The sequence below is a fragment of the Oryx dammah genome, unplaced genomic scaffold, assembly GCF_014754425.2.
Source record: "Oryx dammah isolate SB20612 unplaced genomic scaffold, SCBI_Odam_1.1 HiC_scaffold_2, whole genome shotgun sequence".
Taxonomy (NCBI): domain Eukaryota; kingdom Metazoa; phylum Chordata; class Mammalia; order Artiodactyla; family Bovidae; genus Oryx; species Oryx dammah.
Genome location: NW_024070186.1, coordinates 21,524,896 through 21,550,914, shown reverse-complemented (window position 1 = coordinate 21,550,914; position 26,019 = coordinate 21,524,896). Strand labels below are relative to the sequence as shown.

Sequence of the window (26,019 nt, the reverse complement as noted above, 5' to 3'; positions counted from 1 at the left end):
AAGGGAATAAGAGGCTGGGCAAAATTAGTGAAGGGGACTAAGAGGTACAAAATTCCACTTATAAAATTTAAAAGTCACGGGGATGTAATTAGATTTGGTATTGATCTTTTGTAATCTATTTAAATGTTGAGTCACTATATCGTACACCTTAAACTAATATTGTGTGTCAGCTATACTTTGATTTAAGAAAAAAGTTGAAAGTGAAACTTGGAAGAGCTACAGAAACTTGTAAAATGCTATTGAGGGAAACAGGACTTGAAGAGTATAAAAGATGTACCTGTTCTTGGACAGGAAGACTAAACATTATAAAGGAATTTTTTAGAGAGGTCAATAAGCAAACTAATTCTTAAATTCATAAGAAAGTATTAGCAAGCAGGAAAGTCATAAAAATTCTGAAATAAAATTGTTATTTAAATATATTTTCTAAACCCCACTAGATAATAATATGTCTGTAAGTAGCAGAAAGTTAAGTGAACAGACAGAAAGCATAGAAATAGACCTAAATACAAACAGGAATTTAGTATATGATAAAGGTGATGTTTCGGCTTATTGAGGAAGAGATAAATCAATAAAATTGGAGCAACGTCTCATACCAAAATAAGTACCAACTTAATTGGTCAGTGGGTTAAATGTGAAAAATGAATCCTTGAAAGTACTAGGGAAAATGTGGGATAGTTAACAAAGACATTTCTGTTTGTAGCTCAAATGGTGGTGTTCTCTGTAATACTCGGTGATCTTGAGGAAGATACTTAATTTCCCTGCATCTTTTCCCAGGTTGTAGCTTTATGATAACTTGTAAAATATCGGTATTTCACAAATACTGAGAGGATCCAGTGATATACATGAAAATGCTTAGAGAAGTTGTGGTGTAGGGCTAGAAGTTGTGTTATCATACTCATCCTTTGCTCCCCTAGTTGTTCCATGTCTTTTACTGGGAGGAAAGACAAGGTGGCTAGGTGGGTAATGACCAATTAAATAGATGATCTTTCTGGTTATTTCTCGTAAGTCTGGTTTAATTTGCTTATTTTTAAATAATTAATTTTAAAAAGTTTAATTTTAACAATACATTTTTATCCTAGAGTAAGTATTATAAGAGGATTAGCTTAATTTAAGAAATATAACCAACTTCAAATGTGAGTATTTTCTTATATTTAGAACTCTGACAACACCATTGTATTAGAAATGTTATTCTTTGCCATGACCATTTGCTTTTTTTTAAACGTAACTTTCAGTGTTCAGGAATACTTCGTTCGCAAGTCCAATGCGAAGAAAGGCATGTTTGCCAGTACACATCTTGTTTTGAAAGAGCCAGGTGGTTCTAAATATGAAGCTGCCAAGAAGTGGAATTTACCAGCAGTCACTATAGCTTGGCTGTTGGAGTCTGCTAAATTGGGAAAGAGAGCAAATGAAAACCATTTCCTGATTGAAAATTCATCTAAAGAAGGTTAATATTTTTGTTTGTCATTTTATATATATTTTTATAGTTTGGTTTCTTGGATTGTTGTTCAGTTGCTAAGTCTTGTCTGACTGTTTGTGACACCATGGTTTCTGGTATATGAACGTGCTAAACTTGTTTTAAAGACCGGTCATTAAGATTTCTCCCTTTAACATGAGCCACTGTTGGTGACCCATTATTGGGGAGACGGGTGGGCAATATAAGTATGTTCATAGCAGAAATGTTCAATTTATAATTGTACTATCAAGTGTAGGCACAATCTGAAAGCTAAAAAGTACAAAACAGTATGGGAGTGGTCTAGGATCTCAGTGTTTGAAGTCTAAAGATGTGACCTTGGATCCCACTTACGGTTCCTTCTGTGAGTAAAGTGCTGTCTATTCCTATTTGATTTTTCCCTATCTATGTATTTTATTCTATTCCAGTCTGTTCCTAGACTTCTGCATGTTATCTCTTGCCCACCTTGTGCTTGCTTGTTCCTCCTTATCTTTTAGCTCCCAGCTTGGATAGCACTTTCCCTGGAAAAACCTTCCTTGATTCATAAGTCTGGCCTTGTCTTGCCATAACACCATGTCTCTTTGTAGCTTTTATCCCAGAGTTACCATTCTAGTTTACTTTCCTGTTTCCCTGCTCAGCCATAAGCTCTGAAAAGGCAAGGAGTACATGCATCTTGTAAATTATATATTTTCATTGTCTAGATTGGACCTGGCATGGAGTAGCCATCTAGTAAGTGTTTTTGATAAATGTTGAAAAATGGTAGGCGGCAGAATGGGAGGACCCAGTAGCCTCTCTTATATAACATGATGGCATCCCGGGTCACACTTTAAGGAACCTTGGGAACAGCTCTCAAAGCTATTACTTATTACTTTTCTCTAGACAACCTGGGAGTTTTACAACTGAGGCGAAGTAATGTTTAGGTCATGTTAAAATCTCATTAAGAACTTTTTAAAAACTTGACTGTAGTTGTTAACTCTGAGTACATGTAATTGGGATTTTCTTTTTACTCTGCCATTGACCAAGATGACATTAACTTCTTCTTGTTCCATCACTAAGTCATGTCTGACTCTTTGTGACCTCATGGACTCAGCACACCAGGCCTTCCTGACCTTCACTGTCTCCCAGATTTTGCTTAAGCTCATGTCCATTGAGTCAGTGATGCTATCTAACCATCTCATCCTCTGCCACCCTCTTCTCCTTTTGCCTTCTGTCTTTCCAGTGAGTCAGCTCTTCACATCAGGTGGCCAAAGTATTGGAGCTTCAGCTTCAGCATTAGTCCTTCCAATGGATATTTAGGGTTGATTTCCTTTAGGATTGACTGGTTTGATCTCCTTGAAGTCCAAGGGACTCTCAAATGTCTTCTCCAGCATCACAATTTGAAAGCATCAATTCTTCGGCACTCAGCATTTTCTTATATAATTTTGGGCAAATTATGAGGTTTATTGAGAATGTTTTAAGTTATAACAAGATGAAACAGGAAATCTAATTTCATTCATTATTTCAGTTGATTTGCTTGTCTAACTCAACATATATTTTAATATATTGTCTGGTTTGTTTCTTTGAAAGTAAGTATATAGCTTTGTGGTGTGAAATATCCTTAAGAATTCACATGAAAACTAATAGGAAGATAAAAACATCACTTCTTGTATGTCTCTTTAGAGACAAGAAAATATCATCAGTGGCTCACATTTGTTTCTTTTCATTTTAAATCTCTAGAACAAAGTTTGGAAACTGAAACAACAAATGCGGTGAATCTAAATCCAGATACTCCAGAGCATCCTGTAACACATCGGGAAACTCAGAGGAAAACAGCCGTTACACCTTTAGATATGAACTGCTTCCAGAGTAGAGCTTTCCGCATGGTGATGTCACAGCACTCCGGACAGGCTTCAGTCTCCCCGGCCCCAGGACAGTCACTTCAGAAGGAGCCCTCATTACACCTGGATACGCCGTCAAAGTTTCTGTCCAAGGACAAACTCTTCAAGCCTTCCTTTGATGTGAAGGTGAGGCTTAATAGAAAGAGTCAGTGGAGATAACAGTTCTGGAGATAACAGTTTTATAGTTTATAAAGTTAAAGCACCAAGTTCTCCATCACTTAGTTTGTAGTAGTAACTTCAGAAATGTTGGCAAATAGATTCATGGTAATGAGTCCCTATGTATACCCAGCGTTGAGGTAACAGCTAGAGATATATATGGTGTAAAATCAAGACATCTGGGTTCAAGTCCTGTATCTGTCGTGAACGGTATGATTCACAGATGATTTAACATATTTGAGCATCAGTTCCATCTTTTGTGCAAAGAGGATAACATCACTGAAAACTTACAGATTTACTGTAAGGATCAAGTGAAATTGTATGATGAATAGTTTTCATAAACTGTAAAATTACATCAACACATTGGACTTAGGTTTTGATTCTAGGAGTACATCCGTTGCACCTTCTGAAAATGTTATCTCTTTACCTTTCAATCCTTTGTCCTAAAAAGATAAGTGTGCATCTTTCTTTGATCTTCTGAGCATTGGAATATGGCTCCCTGTCTAAAAAATGCATTCACAAATGAAGGTTTAATTCAGCCTTCTCAGATGGCTTTCTTTCATTCCCCAAAGATAATTTTCTTCACTATTCCTTTAGTAGTTCTTGGCCTTTCAAATAGTTGTTCAAACTGTGATTTTTTTTTTTAATCCATGCACCTTTGCAAAATTATTGTGTGGTTTTACTCATAGTATGTTTTGGAGCAGACTTAAAGTTTGTAAGTTTTTGATCTTCAGAAAATAAACATAAATTGACCTGGGACAGTTTTCTCCAAGCTAAATCTTTGATCAGATTTCTTCTGAAGTAACATTTTGTACTTTAACACTACTTATGCTTTAAAAAGTAGAGGGAAAGCACTGGTTTGGAAACTGTGAGATCTAGAATCAGGCCTCTGCTTTGCCTCTTACTGTCCTTCTAAGGCAAGTCAACTTCTTTGTGTTTCATTATCCCTGTCTGTAAAATTATGGAGCATATCTAGATGATTTCTAAGGTCTCAAAGCTAGTAATATTCTTTGAATAGTAATTGGAATAATAATAGGCAAGATAGTAGAAATATTTCTGTTTGTTGAGATGATTCCTCTACCTTACAGTGAAAAACTGATGGTTTTGAAACAGTTTCATTGAAGGTGTAAAACACATTTAAAGGTTTTATTGTTTAGTCATAATGTGTTTCTCTTTAGTCATAGTGTCTCTCTCTTGTGATATATAAAATAGTACTTCACCTTGTACTCAGTGGTCTTTAAATTGATATAACAGATGGGCAAAAAAGAAAAATCTGATTATCTCCTGTGCTCTCTAGTATGTGGTGAAACACTGATGCTTTGCTCATGAGAATATATCAGTGTTGGTGCATGCATTTTGCTTACATGGCTTCCTTTACCTGTGTACATTGTGTGTGTTCAAGGTTAATATTCATCAGTTGAGCACTGGCTAAATACTTTCTGCTGTATATATGGAATACTATTCAGATGGGAAAGAGAATGAGCGCAGGTCCTGAACAGCAGTGACTAGTGCTTACATGGGAATTGGGGTTGCTTGGGAATAGGCATATATTTTGTACCTTTGAAGATTTTTCATAATCCTCAGCTCAATATGACTTTTTAATCCTCCTTATTGTTCATGTCTAGTTTATATCCATCCTTGCTTACTTGTTTCCTTCTGTGTTTTTTGCTTGTTTACTTATTTGTTTTGTTTTTTGGTATCATTTTAACCAATTTCAACTGTGAAGTTGCTCAGTCGTATCCGACTCTCTGCGACCCCATGGACTGGTAGCCTACCAGGTTCCTCTGTCCATGGGATTTTCCAAGCAAGAATACTAGAGTGAGTTGCCATTTCCTTCTCCAGGAGATCTTCCTGACCCAGGGATCAAACCCAGGTCTCCCACATTGTAGGCAGATGCTTTACCATCTAAGCCATTTCAACTGTAAGATCAGACAAATGTGGTAAAAAACTACTGAAAATGTACTAAGCTGCTTAGTCTCTTTGAACCAGTTTGTTGGACAGTATGGAATTGTTTTCTTCATTGTCTATATAGATACAGATGATACTTCATTCTTTTTATTGTTGTTTGGAGGAAAGCTAGAGGAGGTTAAAGCTATAATCCAATTAATACTGAGGATTATTCCCCTTCTCTCTTTACCTCTTTTTTCCCCTTTCCTTTTTCTGTTTACCTCTCTCTCTTCCCTCTCTCCCCTCTTCTTTCTCTTTCCTTTTCTCCTCCTTTTCCTCACTTCCTCTCTCTCCTCCTCCATATACACAGGATGCACTTGCAGCCTTGGAAACTCCAGGAGGTCCCAGCCAGCAGAAAAGGAAACTGAGTACACCACTCTCAGAAGTCATCGTCAAAAACCTGAAACTTGCTTTGGCAAATAGCTCTCGAAATGCTGTTGCTCTTTCTGCCAGCCCTCAACTGAAGGATGCCCAGTCAGAAAAGGTGGAACTATATCTCTTATTAATATTAAAAGAAAGTTTTAGATTTTTTAAAAAACATTTAAAATAATAATGATTGATCTGTTTCTTTTATTTTCCATGGGCAGGAAGACACTCCGAAGCCACTTCAGAAGGTAGTGGTGTGTGTTAGTAAGAAACTCAGTAAGAAGCAGAGTGAACTAAATGGGATTGCAGCCTCTCTAGGTGCAGACTACAGGTAGTTGGCACATCTTTTTTTTGTTGGTGATATGAACTCAATTTATAGGGAAACCTAGAGCTGTTGTGAGCATCTGTTTTTTTAAAAAACCATTATTTTGCCTTTTATTAATAGTTTATCATAGTATCTACAAAATCCAGTTTTTGTTTAATTTACCTTCTCCTTTTAAAATACCCTGTCCCATATCAATTCACTCTTACATGTGTGTTTTAGGGCATATTTAACAAATATATGAGAACATACTTTGTGACACTGTTCTAAAAATTTGGGATCCATGAATGAGTACAGTCTAGAAAAAAAAATCCTTGTCTTCAAGGAGTTTATTAATACATTTAGGTCAGAGATTTTAAGCATGTTTCTTAGTGGTTTTCAAATTAGAGCCCTTCTGTGAGTTCTACTAAGTGCTGCAGTACTCCTGAATTAAAATGGTCTTTTGGAGGATGTTTAATGCCTATTGTTTTTACTTTGGAGGCATAGATAACCACTCTCAACCTGACAGCCCAGCTAGAGACAGGTCCCTGGCACAAATGGCATCAGTATCAGGGATTGAGAAGATCCTTGCCTCTTCCAGCCAGTGCTGAGTTGATGGTATTCCTTCATTGTATGTGATACTCGCTTTCTTGACCACTTGTTTTCAGCACTTCATAGTTAGCATAAAGATTGGTTTACAGTTAACAAACAGTTTGAGGGATATGATTAGCTTTATCTTTCCCTTTTGGTAAGTCATTTCAGTTATCTTTCTTTTTGATAGAGAAATTAAATCAGGAGAATGGAAAAATAAAATATATTTGTGTAATTATAGGCACCTTAGTGTTTCTTTCATCTATTGTAGAAGAGTAAAGCTTTCTTACTTATAACTATTATTTGTATTGTCTATATATTGTTCTTACCTGGTTGCTGAGTGCTCAATATGAGGCAAGTATTATCTCATACCATTCTCACAGTAGCCCTAAGAGCCCTAAAAATAGAATGCGTCCGTGGGTATTCAGTTTAAATGTGGACTTATGTAAGATTTAAAAGACACATATAGGACTTGTGTTTTTATAAGATTTAAAATGCCAGTCCTGGGAATTCCTGGTGGGTCCAGAGGTTAGGATTCTGCACTTCCACTGCTGGGGGCCCAGGTTCTGTCCCCAGTCAGGGAACTAAGATCCCACAAGCCACACCAGACAACCAAAATAAATAAATGCCCCAGTCTTCTCAATATTAAAAAAAAAAATACATTGCTGAAATCCCTAAACAGAATTTAATAGTCAGTGGCATTAATTTGGAATTTGCATTAGGTGTATTCCTGAAGTGAATTTCTGAGACTTGATAATTAATGAGAGGAAAGAACTCTTATTATGCAGAGGTTACAGTATGTATGAGTTCATAGGGCAATCGGCTCTCAAGTGCTGATGTTCCAGATGTTCCCTTCCATACGCACCAAAGAGATCAATGATACTGTCTCCCACCTGCCAAAAGTTAAAATCTAGACCAGATCTTCCTGACACATCAGATAGAGCACTCCCTTTTTATTAGATATTTATACAACATTCCTTCTACTAAAATGGATTTCATAAATCTAACTTTTACAATTTAAAGGCAGTGGAAGGTACTTAGTAATAGCATATACATTAAATATGTAAATGCATTTGTCTGATAACACAGAGGGGAATGGAGTATTTATATTTTTGCATACATACATTTTTGCATAGGCTGAAATAGATATGGAGACTCAGATACCATAAACAGCATTTCTGTTGGTAATATGACTACCATGAGTTATTCACATTTAGCAAACTAGGTTAAGGAAATACTAAATGGGAAGAAATCGGGAACACGGCGTAATAGCTAAGAGTGTGCATTTTGAAGTCAAAATTGGCTTTACCTCTTATTCACTGAGTATGTTACTTTAGTCACATCCTTCAGTTTTCTTAACTGTTAAATGGATAAAATAATACAGTGTGTTAGAATTGTTGTGAGGAATGGATGAATAATGCTTTGTAGAGTACACAGTATTATGGGGCACAGAGCAAATGTACAGTGACTAGTGGCTGCCAGCAGCTGGAAGATAGGTTGGATACTTAACTTAAAAATATCTTTATCGTTATATCACCTGTATGAAGTGATATTATAGAAGATATTTTAAAGAATATCTTTCTGCATCTCTCTGCATTTATATATTGAGAGATATGTGTATAAAATGTAACAGTGAAAGTGGAGTCTGTCATTTAGTGTTTTTGCTTACTCTGGTTCCTGAAAAGTTTTGCATATTCAGTTTATAGAGAGTAATGATAAACTAATGTAGTTATCTCTCTCAGGTATTCAGGCTTTTGTGGGTTTAATTGTTTTAGGTGGAGTTTTGATGAGACAGTAACTCATTTCATCTATCAAGGACGACCAAATGACACTAATCGGGAGTATAAATCTGTAAAAGAAAGAGGAGTACACATTGTTTCAGAGCACTGGCTTTTAGAAGTAAGCATACTTTTTTCCCCTCCCCTTTCTGTTAAATGAAAACATAAACAGTACTTCAAGGCACAAATCCATTTCTCTGTACATAAACAAGTTTGCTAACCTTATTTAACTGCACATTTCCTTTCTTTGGCATCAGAAACTTAAGGTCTTTAATCCTTAAATGCTCAGTAAATCTTTAATGGGTATTCTTTCAGATTGTCTGATTCTTTTTGCTAGTTAAAAATGATATGAAAGAAAACTTCGTAATGCTTTGAGGAGAATTAATTTAGCATGCCAATAGTTTCTTTTCTTTCTTCTTCCATTTTCCTTCTGGGTATTCCCTGAAACGTGATTGATACTTTGGCAAAAGCATAGAAATAGAATTAGATTTCATACTTTCGTGGGCAGGACATTTAAAAGTGAGGACAAATTGTTACTTGTATGATGGAATTTTAAAGTCAACTACTTTTCAAAACCTTAATTTTGTGAACTTTTGCCATCTTAGAACATAATGTTTTGGCTGTCTTTTTCCTACTTAACATCTTTTAGTCACTAAAATATTTTTTAGTCCTGTTTTAAAGCACACCATTGTATTACAGTGTGCCCAGGAGTATAAACATCTTCCTGAATCTCTTTATCCACATACTTATAATCCCAAAATGAGCTTGGACATCAGTGCAGTGCAAGATGGCCGACTCTGTAATAACCGACTACTCTCAGCTGGCTCTGCAATGAGGGATGATGAGGTAAATGATATGGATGATAATTTACCCCCTCTTTAAGCTGAAAGTACAGTCGTGTATTGCTGTGAAGCCTTATACAGGGCTTGATTTGAGGAACTGTAATTTTTCTCCTTCAATAGCCAGATCATATGCCTGTAGAAGAAAATGATACAGACAATGTGACCAACAGTAATAAAGAACTAACAACAGCAAATGGAAATGGAAGGAGTGACTCTAAAGGAGGTAAAATATTTTAAATTGCAAACAAAATTTATAAATGTGTATCTTTCATACTGAATGCTTCCTTTGCATCAGATGAACAAATAAAGTTGTCTTCTATGTTACGAAATAGAAGTAAAGCATATATTAATATTTGAGGATAGAATTGAGGTTCCATGCCAGTCATTAATTAATAGTTAGCAAAGCTTTGAGTGATATAAGTGTGAAACCTGTAAAATGTATGAAACTAGGTATTCTACAGAGTTGGTGTGACACAGCCGTATTCTCTTAAACATAGGTAGAGATGGTAATTTTTCAAAAATTGGTCCTTTGATTCAAAAAGTTTCATTATATGCACAATATATTTTAACATAAATTCACATGGTTTTAAAGGTACAGAAGGGGGTGTAAAGAGTTTCTCTTTATCTTTCTGATGTTATTTTATTTATTTATTTTTGGTTGTGCTGGGTCTTCGTTGCCATGGGCAGGCTTTCTCTAGTTGTGGTACACAGGCTTTATTGTGGTGGCTTATCTTGTCGTGGAGCACAGATTCTAGGCACACAAGCTCAGTAGCTGTGGAGTAGCTACTTAGTAGCTTGCAGGCTCTAGAGTGCTCAGGCTCCAGTAGTTGAGGCAGTACTAGTTCAGTAGTTACAGCACATGTGCTTGCTCTGCAGCACATGGGATCTTCCCAGACCGGGCATCCCACCCATGTTCCCTGCATTGGCAGGGGAACTCCTATCCACTGTACCACCAGGAAGTCCTCCGATGTTATTTTCTTACAATTTCTTCCAGAGCTGTTTTATGAGTATACAATTATAAACATGTTTTCTCCTTCCCTCATTTAAAAAAATATATAAATGTTAAACTACTATATATATTGTTTTATACTTTGATATTGATATTGTTATTTAACATTTCAATTTGTGGAGTGTCGTATTAGGACATAAGGAGCTTCTTCAATTTTTTTCCCTTTTTTGGCAACTGTAGAGTATTCATAGTATGAATGGCCCACTTTGTTTAGCCAGTTCCTTGTTGATGGGCATGTTGGTTATTTCTAATTTCTTGCTATTATAAAGAGTGCAGTAATGAGTAACATTAAAGCTCTAGGTGTCCTCTCTTTAATGGATTTAATGGGTCAGTATTTTCTATTTTCTTTACCCTACCAGAGCATTCCCTATGATTTACCTATTTAGTTAGTTCCACTCTGTTCATTCCAAAAATGTTTATTTAGTACCTACTTCAATATTTAGTCTATAAAGAAACCAAAGGTAAACATGTTGTGGTCTGTGTTTTCAAGGACCATGAGGGAAAATCATAAATGACTGTAATGTATGTCAGGGTGTGGTACAGAGTGTGAGAGGATCAGAAACTGGCAGGGTATCTGCAGAAGGATGATGACCACGTGTCTCAGCACAGTGTCTGCAGAGGGCTTCCTGATTATTTCCTATTCCGTCTCCATAGTAAGGGCTGCCTTTATGTCTGGGTTCTGCAGTATTCATAGTCTTAGTACAGTACTGTAGGCTATAGTAAATATTCAGTAGATGTCAAGTCAATAAATCTGTGTTCAACTAAATCTAGACAAAATAGTTAATATGAATAAGATGTGGTAAAGAGAAACTTATCTTGATTGGTATATTTTTGTTTGTTTCAAGTTCTGACACAGACTTTGGAGATGAGAGAGAACTTTCAAAAGCAGCTTCAGGAGATAATGTCTGCAACTTCAATAGTGAAACCCCAAGGGCAGAGGACTTCCCTCTCAAGAAGTGGTTGTAACAGTACCTCTTCAACCCCTGACAGCACCCGCTCTGCCCGCACTGGACGAAGTAGAGTCCTAGAGGCACTGAGGTCTGTCCCTGTCACTGATGGCAGAATAGCTTTTCCTTCCTTCCTTGCTAATTTATCCTTCTTTCATTTCCTGCAACTCCAGAATTCTTATTTGGGAATAGGAAGCAGAGGTATGTTCCATATCAAGGAACTGCTTTCACTGAGGTGTGATTAATACATTTTATTACCTTCGCTGAGAAAGACATGATTTAAGATCCAATTTGCCTTGTTTGAAATGGATTGAATGCTAGTCCTCTCTGTTCTTTGTATTAGACTTAAAATAATATTGGTATTAGACAGTAAGTACATGAGTATGTGTATGTACATATATAAATTTAGGCAGTTTTCTTATTGGATTACATGTATTTTGTTCTCTTTAGAACCCTTATCTTCTAGGGAAGGTGATTACAGATCTTAGTGTGATGTGATTTAAGTTCAGTAGAAATAACTTCATCTTTTCCTTAATAGAAAAATCTCTGTATGATGAATGTTAATGGACTTATATCTTGAATTGATTAATTGAAATATGCATTTATCTATATTAACTGTATGTTTCATGAGGCTGTTTCTTTAGCTGAGTAATGAGCAAAAGTGATTTTCTGTTTAATACACCTCAGGTCATATCTTACATTTTAGAGAGCCTAAATCTTGTGCCAAAGTCGGTAAGTAAATATATTCTGAGAGTAAAAGGCCATCTTCCTTGTATTTGAGGCAAATGAACACTTTGGGAGTGCCATCAGCTTTGGCAAATTATTTTTATTAATAATTCTTTATTTATATACATTGAAATATTCAGTATACACATTGAAGGCAGGTATTGGAATTCTTTTTACTTTTCAGTGAAATTGATACACCGTAAAGAGGAACTAAAAAGCCTCTTGATGAAAGTGAAAGAGGAGAGTGAAAAAGTTGGCTTAGAGCTCAGCATTCAGAAAACTAAGATCATGGCATCTGGTTCCATCACTTCATGAAAAGAGATGGGGAAACAGTGGAAACAGTGTCAGACTTTATTTTGGGGGGCTCCAAAATCACTGCAGATGGTGATTGCAGCCATAAAATTAAAAGATGCTTACTCCTTGGAAGGAAGGTTATGACCAACCTAGATAGCATATTGAAAAGCAGAGACATTACTTTGCCAACAAAGGTCCGTCTAGTCAAAGCTATGGTTTCTCCAGTGGTCATGTATGGATGTGAGAGTTGGACTGTGAAGAAAGCTGAGCGCCGAAGAATTGATGCTTTTGAACTGTGGTGTTGGAGAAGACTCTTGAGAGTCCCTTGGATTGCAAGGAGATCCAACCAGTCCATCCTAAAGGAGACCAGTTCTGGGTGTTCATTGGAAGAACTGATGTTGAAGCTGAAACTCCAGTACTTTAGCCACCTCATGTGAAAAGTTGACTTATTGGAAGACTCTGATGTTGGGAGGGACTGAGGGCAGGAGGAGAAAAGGAAGACAGAGGAAGAGATGGCTGGATGGCATCACCAACTCGATGGACATGAGTTTTGAGTGAACTCCTGGAGTTGGTGATGGACAGGGGGGCCTGGTGTGCTGCGATTCATGGGGTCACAAAGAGTCGGACACGGCTGCGGGACTGAACTGAACTGAACTGAACTGAACTGAAAACATGTTTCACTTTAGTTCACTATAAAGCTGGCTTACCTTAGACTCTGAGAGGTTTGGTTGTCAGTGATCAAAAAAACCTTCCTTAAAAGCAGCCTGTAGATACTAAGTACACTTCCTATGTAATTATAGTTATTGTTTAATTACAGTTATTGTTGCCAGTGATTAAAAATACAACCTGTGAATGGTCAGCAAAGTAACCAGTTTCTAAACATTATGTTTCCCTAATCCTATATAATTGAGAACAGTCCCTTTTCTAAATGCTGTAAGCATTTTAGAATTTTAAATTTCCTATAGTAAACTTACCTCTGAAGTTTTAAATATAGAGATTCAGTGTGCTTTATTTTCTAGGTAAAACAGATAAGTTTCTGGGAAAAAAATTTTTTTTAATAAAAATTTCCCAAAGTTCAATTATTGAATAAGTATTTTCAAGTGCTTACTGGGTGCTAGATGATGGACATTTAAAGGTGAACCACCAATTTGCAGTCTAACTTAACAGAAGTTATGAGGACGGATTTTGTTACGGTTATTTGTTATTAAAATTGTGACTTCTATTCCTTAGGCAGTCTCGTCAAACAGTACCTGATATCAACACAGAGCCCTCCCAAAATGAACAGATCATTTGGGATGACCCTACAGCCAGGGAGGAGAGAGCAAGACTTGCCAGCAATCTGCAGTGGCCTAGTTGTCCCACACAGTACTCTGAGCTTCAGGTTGATGTTAAAAAATTGGAGGATTCTCCTTTCCAGGAGCGTTTACATGATTCAGAAATTGCTGAACAGGGTAATGAGAAAGAAATCTATTTAATTGTTTGTATTAAGTACATGTTGACTTCTTGAAAATAAATAGATAAGCACTTTGTGTTTCTCTGAATTGTACATGCCAACAAAAACTTAATAGATATATTTGGGCTTAAACTTGGAAAAGTCAGAAAAATAATTATAAATTGATGTAATTTATCATACTCTGGCTGGGAGAATTCCATGGACAGAGGAGCCTGGCAGGCTATAGTCCATGGGGTTGCAGACAGTCAGACACGACTGAAGCGGTTTAGCCACATAGGCATCATACATTGAAATATGTATTTTGATTAAATTTGGAAGTTAAGGATTAGGCATTTTTTCCCCGGGACATTTTTCCGGTTCTTTTTGCATTTGTGTAGTTAATGCTTGATTTTTCTCTCAATCATCTTGTTCATTTAAGTCTTAACTCCACCTAACACATACCTACATTTCTTTAGAGCTGTATGCGTTTCTTTCTGATTTCCCTATATTTTTCTTCCTTGGACTTTACCTTGAAAACAAAATGCTTCTGTTTCTCATCATTGGTCATCTTTCCCCCTCTTTCTCTTTCAGATCACATGAGTATTTCTCTATACTGGATGTATAGATTTATCTCTGCTTCTGATTTTCTCATAGAATTGCTCTCATTTTTAAAATCTGATTTACATTTTACTGATGAAGGTGTGGTATTTAAAGAGAGAAGCACACAGATAACACCATTTGCCATTTTAATTGCATTCATTTATAAGCTCTAGAAATAGGCTACTTCCTTTGCATGTACATTGTACATTCTAGAATTTCTGTTTAATTTCATCTTGGTTAAGACAGATGAGAATATTTCCCAGACTTTGTTCTTAGTTGTATTTGGATAACATCACACTGTAGTGTTTTATTCCCCTCAGCTGTCTGTGATCCCGGGAACGTATGTGTGACTGGAGCCCCAAAACACCCGATCTCTGAAGAACTGGAAACTCCAATGAAAGACAGCCACCTGATCCCTACGCCTCAAGCCCCCAGTATTGCCTTCCCCCTAGCCAACCCACCTGTGGCTCCACACCCTAGAGAAAAGGTTTGTTTATCATTAGTATGGTGATAAGACTTTTGGATATTGCTGTTACGCTACATTCAGAATTTTTTGATATCAATATCAAAGGTTTGTCATACATTGAAAACTGTATTTCTTTTTACTCTTTTATAATCATTTCTGCATTTGATAACTTAGAATACTAAGTAAAATTTTACTGTAAAAGAACCATAGACTTGATAGCTGTTTTGATGTTAATTTTTTTCTAAAATAAACTTTTCCATTCCAGATTATAACAATAGAGGAGACTCATGAAGACTTAAAAAAACAGTACATATTTCAGTTGTCATCTCTGAATCCTCAAGAACGTATTGATTATTGTCATCTGATTGAAAAACTAGGTACAAGTATTTTACTTATGTCGAAAATGTAACCTTATTTGGAAGTCAAATGTAGCTAATTAATGATACCATTTTTAAGCTGTAGAAATTGAGATTAAAAAGATGGATAACTTGTCTCAGGCCATACAGCCTATCAGCAGTAGAACTTAAGTCATAGGATTTAAAGATTTCAAGTGAATCCCATCATTAAGGTGCAAGAATCTTGTCCTACTTTGAGTGTTCATTGTTGAAACTCTGAACAAAATCAAAGGAATTATATAGTTAAAACTACATTTTCATGAAATTGAAGTTACATTGATATCCAGACTGGAGCTCCTCCTGCTGTGACGTTCTTATTCTGCTGGTTGTCAGGCTCTCCGTCTGACACCATTCTGGAAGCAGCATACTAGAAAGGTAAACGTCCTAGCAACTACATTTTAAAAAGTAAAATGAAACAGATGAAATTAATTTTAGATATGTATTTTATTTATATGTGTACTTTAATATTTACTTTATTAATATATGCAAAATATTTCAAAATATTATATTCAACATGTAGTTAGTATAAAATATCAGTGAGATAATTTGCCTGTTTTTCTTGTAAGTTTGAAATCTGGGATGTATTTTACATGTACAGCACATCCCAACATCTCAATAGGGACTGGCTGTGCTTCAGGTGTTGAGTAGCCACATGTGGACAGAGCAGCCTTATAGAACTTAATATGACAACTTGACCTAGAGAAGCATGAAGAAATAATGATTGTTTAATAGTAGCCCTGAATCAAGAAAAGATTAAAGGTCCTTTAGAGCTCTCCTTGTAAGTTTGTGAACTATGACACTTTTTTTTTTTTTAGATTTCTTTCAGATACAGTTGTACAGTTAAGAAGCTGTCTGTTTTGGAAGCTTAACTCATGTGGAACATTTGTTTCCCAGTCATATGATAAATTAGAAGGAGAAATTAGATGGAGATAAATCAGAATTGCTAAGCGTTACCTAGAGCTCACCAAATGGAGCACTTGCAAGTGTCTGTCTTGTGTGGAGTGTTCCATCTCTGTAAACTATGCAGCTAGCAGAGACTTGTCTAGAAGAGAGCAGAGCCAGATGAGTGCAGACTGCTGAACTGGGAGTCTGTGACTAGAGGGTTTTGATACTAGACTGCAGAGAGTCCCATCACTGTCTAAATGAAGCATTGTCTAAATGAACTGATGCACATAAATAAGTTCGCCTTGTTGTCTGGGTTGTAATAAATTTATTACGTAGAATTAGATATTGATATTAATAATGGAATTTTTACCTTATTGTTCTTTAGTCACTGTGATCCTGGATTACTCTGTACCTGTGTCCTCATATATAAATTGTACATAATGGAATATTCATAGAATAGTGATGATTAAATGAGTCAATACTTAAAACTCCCTGACTTGTACAGTAAGTGCTCACAAGTATTGCCGCTCTTAATTATTAAGTCATCTGTAAAGCATGAGTAGAGTTGCATTGTTTTGTTAAAAACCTCAGGAAGTCCTTGGTACCACACTGCCTAACCTTTAAAATGTAAATAAAAGCATGCTTTACATATGCTTTTATTTACTTAGGCCGTCTTCTTTCCTCAAAGTCAAACTTCTTTCTTACATATCTGAGAAGGGTCAGCTCTCACCATCTCTTTCATCTCTATTTACCTAGCGTGTGTTTTCCTCCTGAGCTTCTGTGTTGGTCTACTGACCTTATTTCCACTAAAAGCAGGACACAAATTTTTTTTTTCTGTTTTTAGTCTGTAGATGCCCATTTTTGGCCTCCATCTCCCTGGTGACATATTCAGTGCTTGAAAATTGCTAAGGTAGTTGAGAGAGACTTAAGAGATGTGAACCTAAGAGAGGCTTAAGAGAACAACCAGTTGCAATTGCTCTTGTTTGTATTCAGTTTCTTTTTTTAATCTTAATTGTAACAAACCAGTTTCAGAGAAGCAGGAAATTTTGAGTAAACATTTTATAAAAATACGCATGTAAAGTAATTGTCAGGGGTTTTGTTTATTTAATGCAATTCATTTATAAATAACTTCTATGCATTCCTGGGTTCGATTCCTAGGTTGGGAAGATCCCCTGGAGAAGGAAATGGCAATCCACTCCAGTATTCTTGCCTGGAAAATCCCATGGACAGAGGAGCCTGGCGGGCTGCTGTCCATGGGGTCACAAGAGTCAGACATGACTTAGCGACTAAACCACCACCACTGCATAGGTGAGGTACATTTTCCCTCAGAAAAGGTTAAGAATCAATAAAGTACCAATTTTTCTCTAATTAAGGTGGATCAGTGATTGAGAAGCAGTGCTTTGATCCCAGCTGTACACACATTGTTGTGGGGCATCCACTTCGCAACGAGAAATATTTAGCTTCCGTGGCAGCAGGAAAGTGGGTACTCCATCGATCCTACCTGGAAGCTTGCAGGACTGCTGGGCGCTTCATGTCGGTGTGTATGCAAATTAACATGAACGGTCATTTTTCTTTAAATTTAAGTGTCTTAATAATTGATTCCAGCACGTAAAATATTAAACTAGTTTTTTGAAATATTTTGGTTTGTAACTGACTTATCGCAGTAATATCTATCATGTAGTTTTTGAAGTTTTCAATCAAGATACCTCAGGGATCACTCTTGTATAGGCTAGTAATCAAACTGTTAATATATACCTCCTCTGAGACCATGTCCTTCTGTGAAGTTCATCTTACAGTAGGTAAAGCCCAGTAATCTAAATATTGCCAGTTGCTAAGATGAAGCTAGATGTACATGACTTTCATGTGAAGGCAAAGTAATCTGCATTTCCTGCATGCTCATAAATTGATGCTTGCTTAGAACTCTGTATTTAGAGGAACAAAATATGTAGCTTGTAGCTCTTACTAGGTTATGGACTCTTTGAGGACGTATTGTAGGAATTCAAAAGTTTGTTGAACTAATTCTCTAGGAAGAAGACTATGAGTGGGGAAGTAGTTCCATACTCGATGTTTTGACTGGAATCAATGTACAGCAACGAAAATTAGCACTTGCAGCAATGAGATGGAGGAAAAAAATCCAGCAAAGACAAGAATCAGGCATTATTGAGGTATTAATATATATAATTATGTGGGTAGTATAAATGGCATTTGATGTCATGACTAAAGAGAACCTGTATTACAAAGTAAGAATAGTTCTATTTGTCTTTTATTCTTTGATTGATATACTTAATTTGGGCATTCTAAATTGAGCTTAATGTGATTCCTAATTCTTCTAATTGTGATCAATAGTAATATATATTTATGTTGATGGCTCTCTTAAAAATCATTTATATGTGTAAAATGTGACCCATACTATATTTCTTCCAAAGAATCTTTTCAGCCTCTAGCTTCAGGAGTTCTCAACTTGGGGTCCACAGATTATCAAATCAGGTATCAAAGGAGTTTATAGATCAAATTCAGAAAGGCTATACACTTTCGATGGGGGGAAAATATATCCTTATTTTTACAAACCTCTAATTGAAAGTTTGCATTTCCTTCATTATATAAGTCTAGGCAACAAATCACAACACTGTTAACAGTGCTGTGATGTTCCCCACAGAAATCAGTCATTTTTTAAAATTTATTTCTTTGGCTTCGTTGAGTCTTATTTGCAGTGTACAGGATCTTCACTGCATCATATGGGGTCTTTCCTTGTGGTGCACAAAATCTCTAGTAGTGGCTTTCAGACTCAGTAGTTGCAACTTGGGTTTAGTTGTTTTGCAGCATGTGGGATCTCCAACAGGGATCAAACTTGCATCCCCTGCATTATAAAGCAGATTCTTAACCACTGGACCACCAGGGAAGTCCCAGAAATCAGATATTTTTGCTTGCATTATGTTTGCAACTTAAAATATTATGTTCATCACAACTTTAAAATTATAGTACATATAGACCTCCTCGACTTGCAGTGGTTTGACTTTATGATGCTACAAAAGTGATACACATTCAGTAAAAAGCATATTTCACTTTTTGAATGTTGGTCTTTTTCCAGGCTAGCATTATGTAATGCAGTATTCTCTGGTGATGCTGGGCTATAGCAGCAACCACTGTGCCCAGTGAGCCACGTCATCATGGGGGCAGTGAACAACTGATACAACCATTCTGTTTTTCAGTACAGTATTCAGTGAATTAAATGAGATATTCAACTACTTTATTATAAAATTGACTCTGTATTAGCTGATTTGCCCAATTAAAGACTTCTGTGTTACGAGCATGTTTAATGTAGGCCAGTAAGCTATGGTTAGATAGTATTACTGACTCAAAGGACATGAATTTGAGCAAACTCTCCAATTAGTTAGTGGACTTAGTGAAGAACAGATGAGCCTGGCATACTGCAGTCCATGTGGTTGCAGAGTCAAAGACACAACTTAGCAACTGAACAACAACAGCAGTAAGACTTCCCTGGTGGTCCTGTGGCTAAGGCTTCGTGGTCCCAGTGCATGTGGCCCAGGTTCAATCCATGATCAAAGAACTAGATCCCACACGATGCAACTAAAAGTCCTGCGTGCTGCAACTAAGACCCGGTGCAGCCAAATAAAGTTTTAAAAAACAGTAGTAATCTGATAGTTAGTACATTAGGTGTATTTAAATGCATTTTTTACTAAATGGTGTCTTCAACCCTCTGATGGGTTTAAGGTAGAAGCACATCTATTATTATGTCACAGATTTTTTAATATTTTTATAATTTTCAATAAAATGGTTTCTTTTGTAATATTTTCTGTTTTATTTTGAACATTTATAAAACATTCATATGGTATGGAAATTACATTTCAATAAAGCTTTTTTTTTTTTTAATTATTTGGAAAACAGATCATAGGTTTAGTAGACTGCCAGATAGGTCCATGCCTCACAAAATGGTTAAAAATACAAATTATATCATCTTTTATGTTATATTCTGAGTTCTGTGCTATCTCCAAGTCCCTGGTAGCCTTGATTCCCTTTATTTTAGAGTAATTCCACTAGCTTCTGTTAACTGTGAATTCTGTACTTAAATTAAATTTCCAATTTGTAGTCATTTTCAAGGGAAATAGTAGCGAGGCTTCATCTAATCTAAGAAGCCGTGTTTTAGATTCTACAGTTAGAGTAGTTGTAAGGAAAAAACATACTAGAAAAAACCTAAACAAATGTCAAGTGGCTTTGTTTTATTGTTACCTAATTATTAAATCATGTTTTAAATTCTTTAATTATTAATTTATTGGTGGCTTACTGTATGCCAGACACCATGACTGTGTGTATCAGAGTGTTCTGACCAAGGTAGTTATCAGTTCATCGGAAGTAAAACTTAAGATTATTCACTTACATAAAACTAAGACTACAGAGAAAATAATGTTTTTATATTGTCATTTATTTTCCAAATAATTTCTACACTGATTATTTTTTATTTGCAGGGAGCGTTTAGTGGGTGGAAAGTTATTTTACATGTTGATCAGTCCCGAGAATCAGGATTCAAACGCCTGCTTCAGTCAGGAGGAGCAAAGGTTTGTATTGAGTCAATTTAACTGGATTTTTTTATAATTACTTCTAACCAAGGTTGCTGTGATCAGTTCTTGATTTTCTGTACTTTATGAGATGGTAATACTTAGGTGTAGATTATACAATTGAACTACCTTGGAACACTGATTGTGGTGCTTTTTGTTTTTTCCTTAGGTGCTGCCTGGTTATTCTGTATCTTTATTTAAAGAAGCTACACATCTCTTTTCTGACTTTAATAAACAGAAACCAGATGACTCAGGAGTTAATATAGCAGAAGCTGCTGCCCAGAATGTATACTGCTTGAAAACAGAATACATTGCTGATTTTCTTATGCAGGTTTGTAAAATCCTATCCTTGACAACCTTGCTACCAGAAACATGCTTATATGCATACAGATATAACTGTACAGCAAAACCCTTGGTTGTTATTCATAGAATGTTAATCTCCCATTAGTCTCCTTGATTTAGCCCTTTCAGTTTCCATCTATTTTTTAAAAATAATGAACACATGTAAACATTTGGCCTGGAAGGTAAATATGAAGTGGATATAAAATCTGGGGACCTCTAAAAGCCTTAAAAGTGCCCTCTAAATTGTTGGAATATAAAGAACTCAGAAACTGATTCTGCAAATCCAAGGAGAGACATTTACCCAAGGGTCCTTTCTAAATTTTCTTGACCTTTCTGCTTTTTTGTTGTTTAGTCGCTAAGTCATGTCCGACTCTTTGTGACCCCATGAATGGCAGCACACTACGCTTCCCTGTCCTTCACCATCTCCTGGAGTTTGCTCAGACTCATGTCCATTGAGTGAGTGATAACATCCAGTCATCTCACCCTCTGTAACCCACTTTTTCTTCTCTCATTCTTTCCCAGCATCAGGGTCTTTTTCCGGTGAGTCACCTCTTCCTGTCAGGTGACCAAAGTATTTGGAGCTTCAGCGTTAGTCCTTCCAGTGAATATTCAGGGTTGATTTCCTTTAGGACTGACTGGTGTGATCTCCTTGCTGTCAGTGGGACGTGCAGAAGCCTTCCCCAGCACCGCTCTCCTCTTTCACCCTCATCAAGAGACTCTTAGTTCGTCTTCACCATTCTGTTTCAGGGATATATCAAAAGGTTCTTTAGTTCCTCTTCTCCTATTAGAGTGCTGTCTTTTGCATATTTGAGGTTATTGATACTTCTCCTTGCAATCTTGATTGCAGCTTGTGATTCATCCAGCTGGGCATTTCACATGATGCACTCTGCATAAAAGTTAAATAAGCAAGGTGACAGTATACAGCCTTGATGTACTCCTTTCCCAATTTTGAAATCATCTGTTCTAATTGTTGCTTCTTTACCTGCATAGAGGTTTCTCAGGAGGCAGGTAAGGGACTCTGATATTCCCATCTCTTTAAGAATTTTCCACGGTTTGTTATGATCTACACAGTCAAAGGCTTTAGCATAGTCAATGAAGATGTTTTTCTGGGATTCTGTAGCTTTTTCTATCATCTAATGGATGTTGGCAGTTTGATCTCTGGTTCTTCTGCTTTTTCTAAATCCAGCTTGTACATCTGGAAATTCTTGCTTCACATACTGTTGAAGCCTAGCTTGGAAGGATTTTTGAGTATCACTTTGCTAGCATGTGAAATGAAGTACAATTGTGTGGTAGTTTGAACATTCTTTGACTTTGCCCTTCTTTGGTATTGGAATGAAAACTGACCTTTTCCAGTCCTGTGGCCACTGCTGAGTTTTCCAAATTTGTTGATATATTGAGTGCAGCACTTTTAACAGCATCATCTTCTAGGATTTGAGATACCTCAGCTGGAATTCAATCACCTCCACTAGCTTTGTTCATAGTATTGTTTCCTAAGGCCCACTTGACTTTGCACTCTTGGATGTCTGGCTTTAGGGAAATGACCACATCATCATGGTTATCCCAGTCATCTTTTTTTGTATAGTTCTTCTGTGTATTCTTGCTACCTCTTAATCTCTTATGCTTTCAGTTCAGTTCAGTTTAGTCGCTCAGTCGTGTTTGACTCTTTGCAACCCCATTAATTGCAGCATGCCAGGCCACGCTGTCCATCACCAACTCCTGGAGTTCACTCAAACTCTTGTTCATCAAGTCGGTGATGCCATCCAGCCATTTCATCCTCTGCCATTCGCTTCTCCTCCTGCCGCCAGTCCCTCCCAGCATCAGAGTCTTCTCCAATGAGTCAGCTCTTCACATGAGGTGGCCAAAGTATTGGAGTTTCAGCTTTAGCATCGTTCCTTCCAAAGAACACCCAGGACTGATCTTCTTTAGAATGGACTGGTTGGATCTCCTTGCAGTCCAAGGGACTCTCAAGAGTCTTCTCCAACACCACAGTTCAAAATCATCAATTCTTTGGGGCTCAGCTCTCTTCACAGTCCAACTCTCACATCCATACATGACCACTGGAAAAACCATAGCCTTGACTAGACAGACCTTTGTTGGCAAAGTAATGTCTCTGCTTTTGAATATGCTGTCTAGGTTGGTCATAACTTTCCTTCTAAGGAGTAAACGTTCATGCCTGCAGTCACCATTTGCAGTGATTAAGTCTTACACTGTTTCCACTGTTACCCCATCTATTTGCCATGAAGTGATGGGACCAGATGCCATGATCTTCATTTTCTGAATGTTGAGCTTTAAGCCAACTTTTTCACTCTCCTCTTTCACTTGCATCAAGAGGCCTTTTAATTCTTCTTCACTTTGTGACATAAGGGTGGTGTCTTCTGCATATCAGCGGTTATTGATATTTCTCCCAGCAGTCTTGATTCCAGCTTGTGCTTCTTCCAGCCCAGCGTTTCTCATGATGTACTCTGCATAGAAGTTAAATAAGCAGGGTGACAATATACAGCCTAGACGTACTCCTTTTCCTATTTGGAACCAGTCTGTTGTTCCATGTCCAGTTCTAACTGTTGCTTCCTGACCTAATATAGGTTTCTCAAGAGGCAGGCCATGTGGTCTGGTATTCCCATCTCTTTCACAATTTTCCACAGTTTATTGTGATCCACACAGTCAAAGGCTTTGGCATAGTCAATAAAGCAGAAATAGATGTTTTTCTGGAACTCTCTTGCTTTTTCCATGATCCAGTGGATGTTGGCAATTTGATCTCTGGTTCCTCTGCCTTTTCTAAAACCAGCTTGAACATCAGGAAGTTCATGGTTCACATATTGCTGAAGCCTGGCTTGGAGAATTTTGAGCATTACTTTACTAGCACATGAGATGAGTGCAATTGTGCGGTAGTTTGAACATTCTTTGGCATTGCCTTTCTTTGGGATTGGAATGAAAACTGACCTTTTCTAGTCCTGTGGCCACTGCTGCGTTGTCCAAATTTGCTGGCATATTGAGTGCAGCACTTTCACAGCATCATCTTTCAGGATTTGACATAGCTCAACTGGAATGCCATCACCTCCACTAGCTTTGTTCGTAGTGATGCTTTCTAAGGCCCACTTGACTTCACATTCCAGGATGTCTGGCTCTAGATGAGTGATCACACCATCCTGATTATCCGGGTCATGAAGATCTTTTTTGTACAGTTCTTCTGTATATTCTTGCCACCTCTTCCTAATATCTTCTGCTTCTGTTAGGTCCATACCATTTCTGTCCTTTATTGAGCCCATCTTTGTGAGAAATGTTCCCTTAGTATCTCTAATTTTCTTGAAGAGATCTCGTCTTTCCCATTCTGTTCTTTTCCTCTGTTTCTTTGCATTGATTGCCGAAGAAGGCTTTCTTATCTCTTCTTGCTATTCTTTGGAACTCTGCATTCAGATGGTTATAGCTTTCCTTTTCTCCTTTGCTTTTCACTTCTCTTCTTTTCACAGCTATTATTAAGGCCTCCCCAGACAGCCATTTTGCTTTTTTGCATTTCTTTTCCATGGGGATGGTCTTGATCCCTGTCTCCTGTACAGTGTCATGAACCTCATTCCATAATTCATCAGGCACTCTTATCTATCAGATCTAGGCCCTTAAATCTATTTCTCACTTCCACTGTATAATCATAAGGGATTTGATGTAGGTCATACCTGAATGGTTTAGTGGTTTTCCCTACTTTCTTCAATTTAAGTCTGAATTTGGCAATAAGGAGTTCATGATCTGAGCCACAGTCAGCTCCCAGTCTTGTTTTTGCTGACTTCTCCAAAGAGCTTCTCCATCTTTGGCTTCAAAGAATATAATCAATCTGATTTTGGTGTTGACCATCTGGTGATGTCCATGTGTAGAGTCTTTTCTTGTGTTTTTGGAAGAGGGTGTTTGCTATGACCAGTGCATTTTCTTGGCAAAACTCTATTAGTCTTTGCCCTGTTTCATTCCACATTTCATGGCCAAATCTGCCTGTTACTCCAGGTGCTTCTTGACTTCCTACTTTTGCATTCCAGTCCCCTATAATGAAAGGGACATTTTGGGGGGGTGTTAGTTCTACAAGGTCTTGTAAGGTCTTCATAAAACTGTTCAGCTTCAGCTTCTTCAGCATTACTGGTTGGGGCATAGACTTGGATTACGTTGAAGGTCATGAAGGGCGGTGGTGAGGAGATACCCTTTGTCCAAGGTAAGGAACAGCAGCTGCACTTTGCTGGAGCAGCCGTGAAGAGATACCCCACGCCCAAGGTAAGAGAAACCCAAGTAAGATGGTAGGTGTTGCAGGAGGGCATCAGAGGACAGACACACTGAAACCGTACTCACAGAAAACTTGTCAATCTAATCACACTAGGACCACAGCCTTGTCTAACTCAATGAAACCAAGCCATGCCCGCGGGGCAACCCAAGACCGGCGGGTCATGGTGGAGAGGTCTGACAGAATGTGGTCCACTGGAGAAGGGAATGGCAAACCACTTCAGTATTCTTGCCTTGAGAACCCCATGAACAGTATGAAAAGGCAAAATAATAGGATACTGAACGAGGAACTCCACAGGTCAGTAGGTGCCCAATATGCTACTGGAGATCAGTGGAGAAATAACTCCAGAAAGAATGAAGGGATGGAGCCAAAGCAAAAACAATACCCAGCTGTGGATGTGACTGGTGATAGAAACAAAGTCCGATGCTGTAAAGAGCAATATTGCATAGGAACCTGGAATGTCAGGTCCATGAATCAAGGCAAATTGGAAGTGGTCAAACAAGAGATGGCAAGAGTGAATGTCGACATTCTAGGAATCAGCGAACTAAAATGGACTGGAATGGGTGAATTTAACTCAGATGACCATTATATCTACTACTGCAGGCAGGAATCCCTCAGAAGAAATGGAGTAGCCATCATGGTCAACAGAAGAGTCCGAAATGCAGTACTTGGATGCAATCTCAAAAACGACAGAATGATCTGTTCGTTTCCAAGGCAAACCATTCAATATCACCGTAATCCAAGTCTATGCCCCAACCAGTTGTGGATGTTAATATACTGTAATTT

General features: G+C 37.3%; 1 protein-coding gene across 3 annotated transcripts in view; it reads left to right on the top strand.

The window, feature by feature from the left end:
• Window positions 1–26,019, top strand: part of TOPBP1 (DNA topoisomerase II binding protein 1) — a 76,903-nt gene that overhangs the window by 36,632 nt on the left and 14,252 nt on the right. For all 3 annotated transcript variants that reach the window (XM_040232765.1, XM_040232764.1, XM_040232766.1), the window contains 15 exons: window positions 1,233–1,444; window positions 3,167–3,453; window positions 5,741–5,914; window positions 6,018–6,127; window positions 8,464–8,587; window positions 9,166–9,312; window positions 9,429–9,531; window positions 11,163–11,355; window positions 13,515–13,735; window positions 14,637–14,803; window positions 15,048–15,159; window positions 17,436–17,599; window positions 18,090–18,227; window positions 20,547–20,636; window positions 20,806–20,967. In XM_040232765.1, coding sequence (XP_040088699.1) covers window positions 1,233–1,444; window positions 3,167–3,453; window positions 5,741–5,914; window positions 6,018–6,127; window positions 8,464–8,587; window positions 9,166–9,312; window positions 9,429–9,531; window positions 11,163–11,355; window positions 13,515–13,735; window positions 14,637–14,803; window positions 15,048–15,159; window positions 17,436–17,599; window positions 18,090–18,227; window positions 20,547–20,636; window positions 20,806–20,967 — 2,404 coding nt within the window. The remainder of the gene's footprint in view (window positions 1–1,232; window positions 1,445–3,166; window positions 3,454–5,740; window positions 5,915–6,017; window positions 6,128–8,463; window positions 8,588–9,165; window positions 9,313–9,428; window positions 9,532–11,162; window positions 11,356–13,514; window positions 13,736–14,636; window positions 14,804–15,047; window positions 15,160–17,435; window positions 17,600–18,089; window positions 18,228–20,546; window positions 20,637–20,805; window positions 20,968–26,019) is intronic.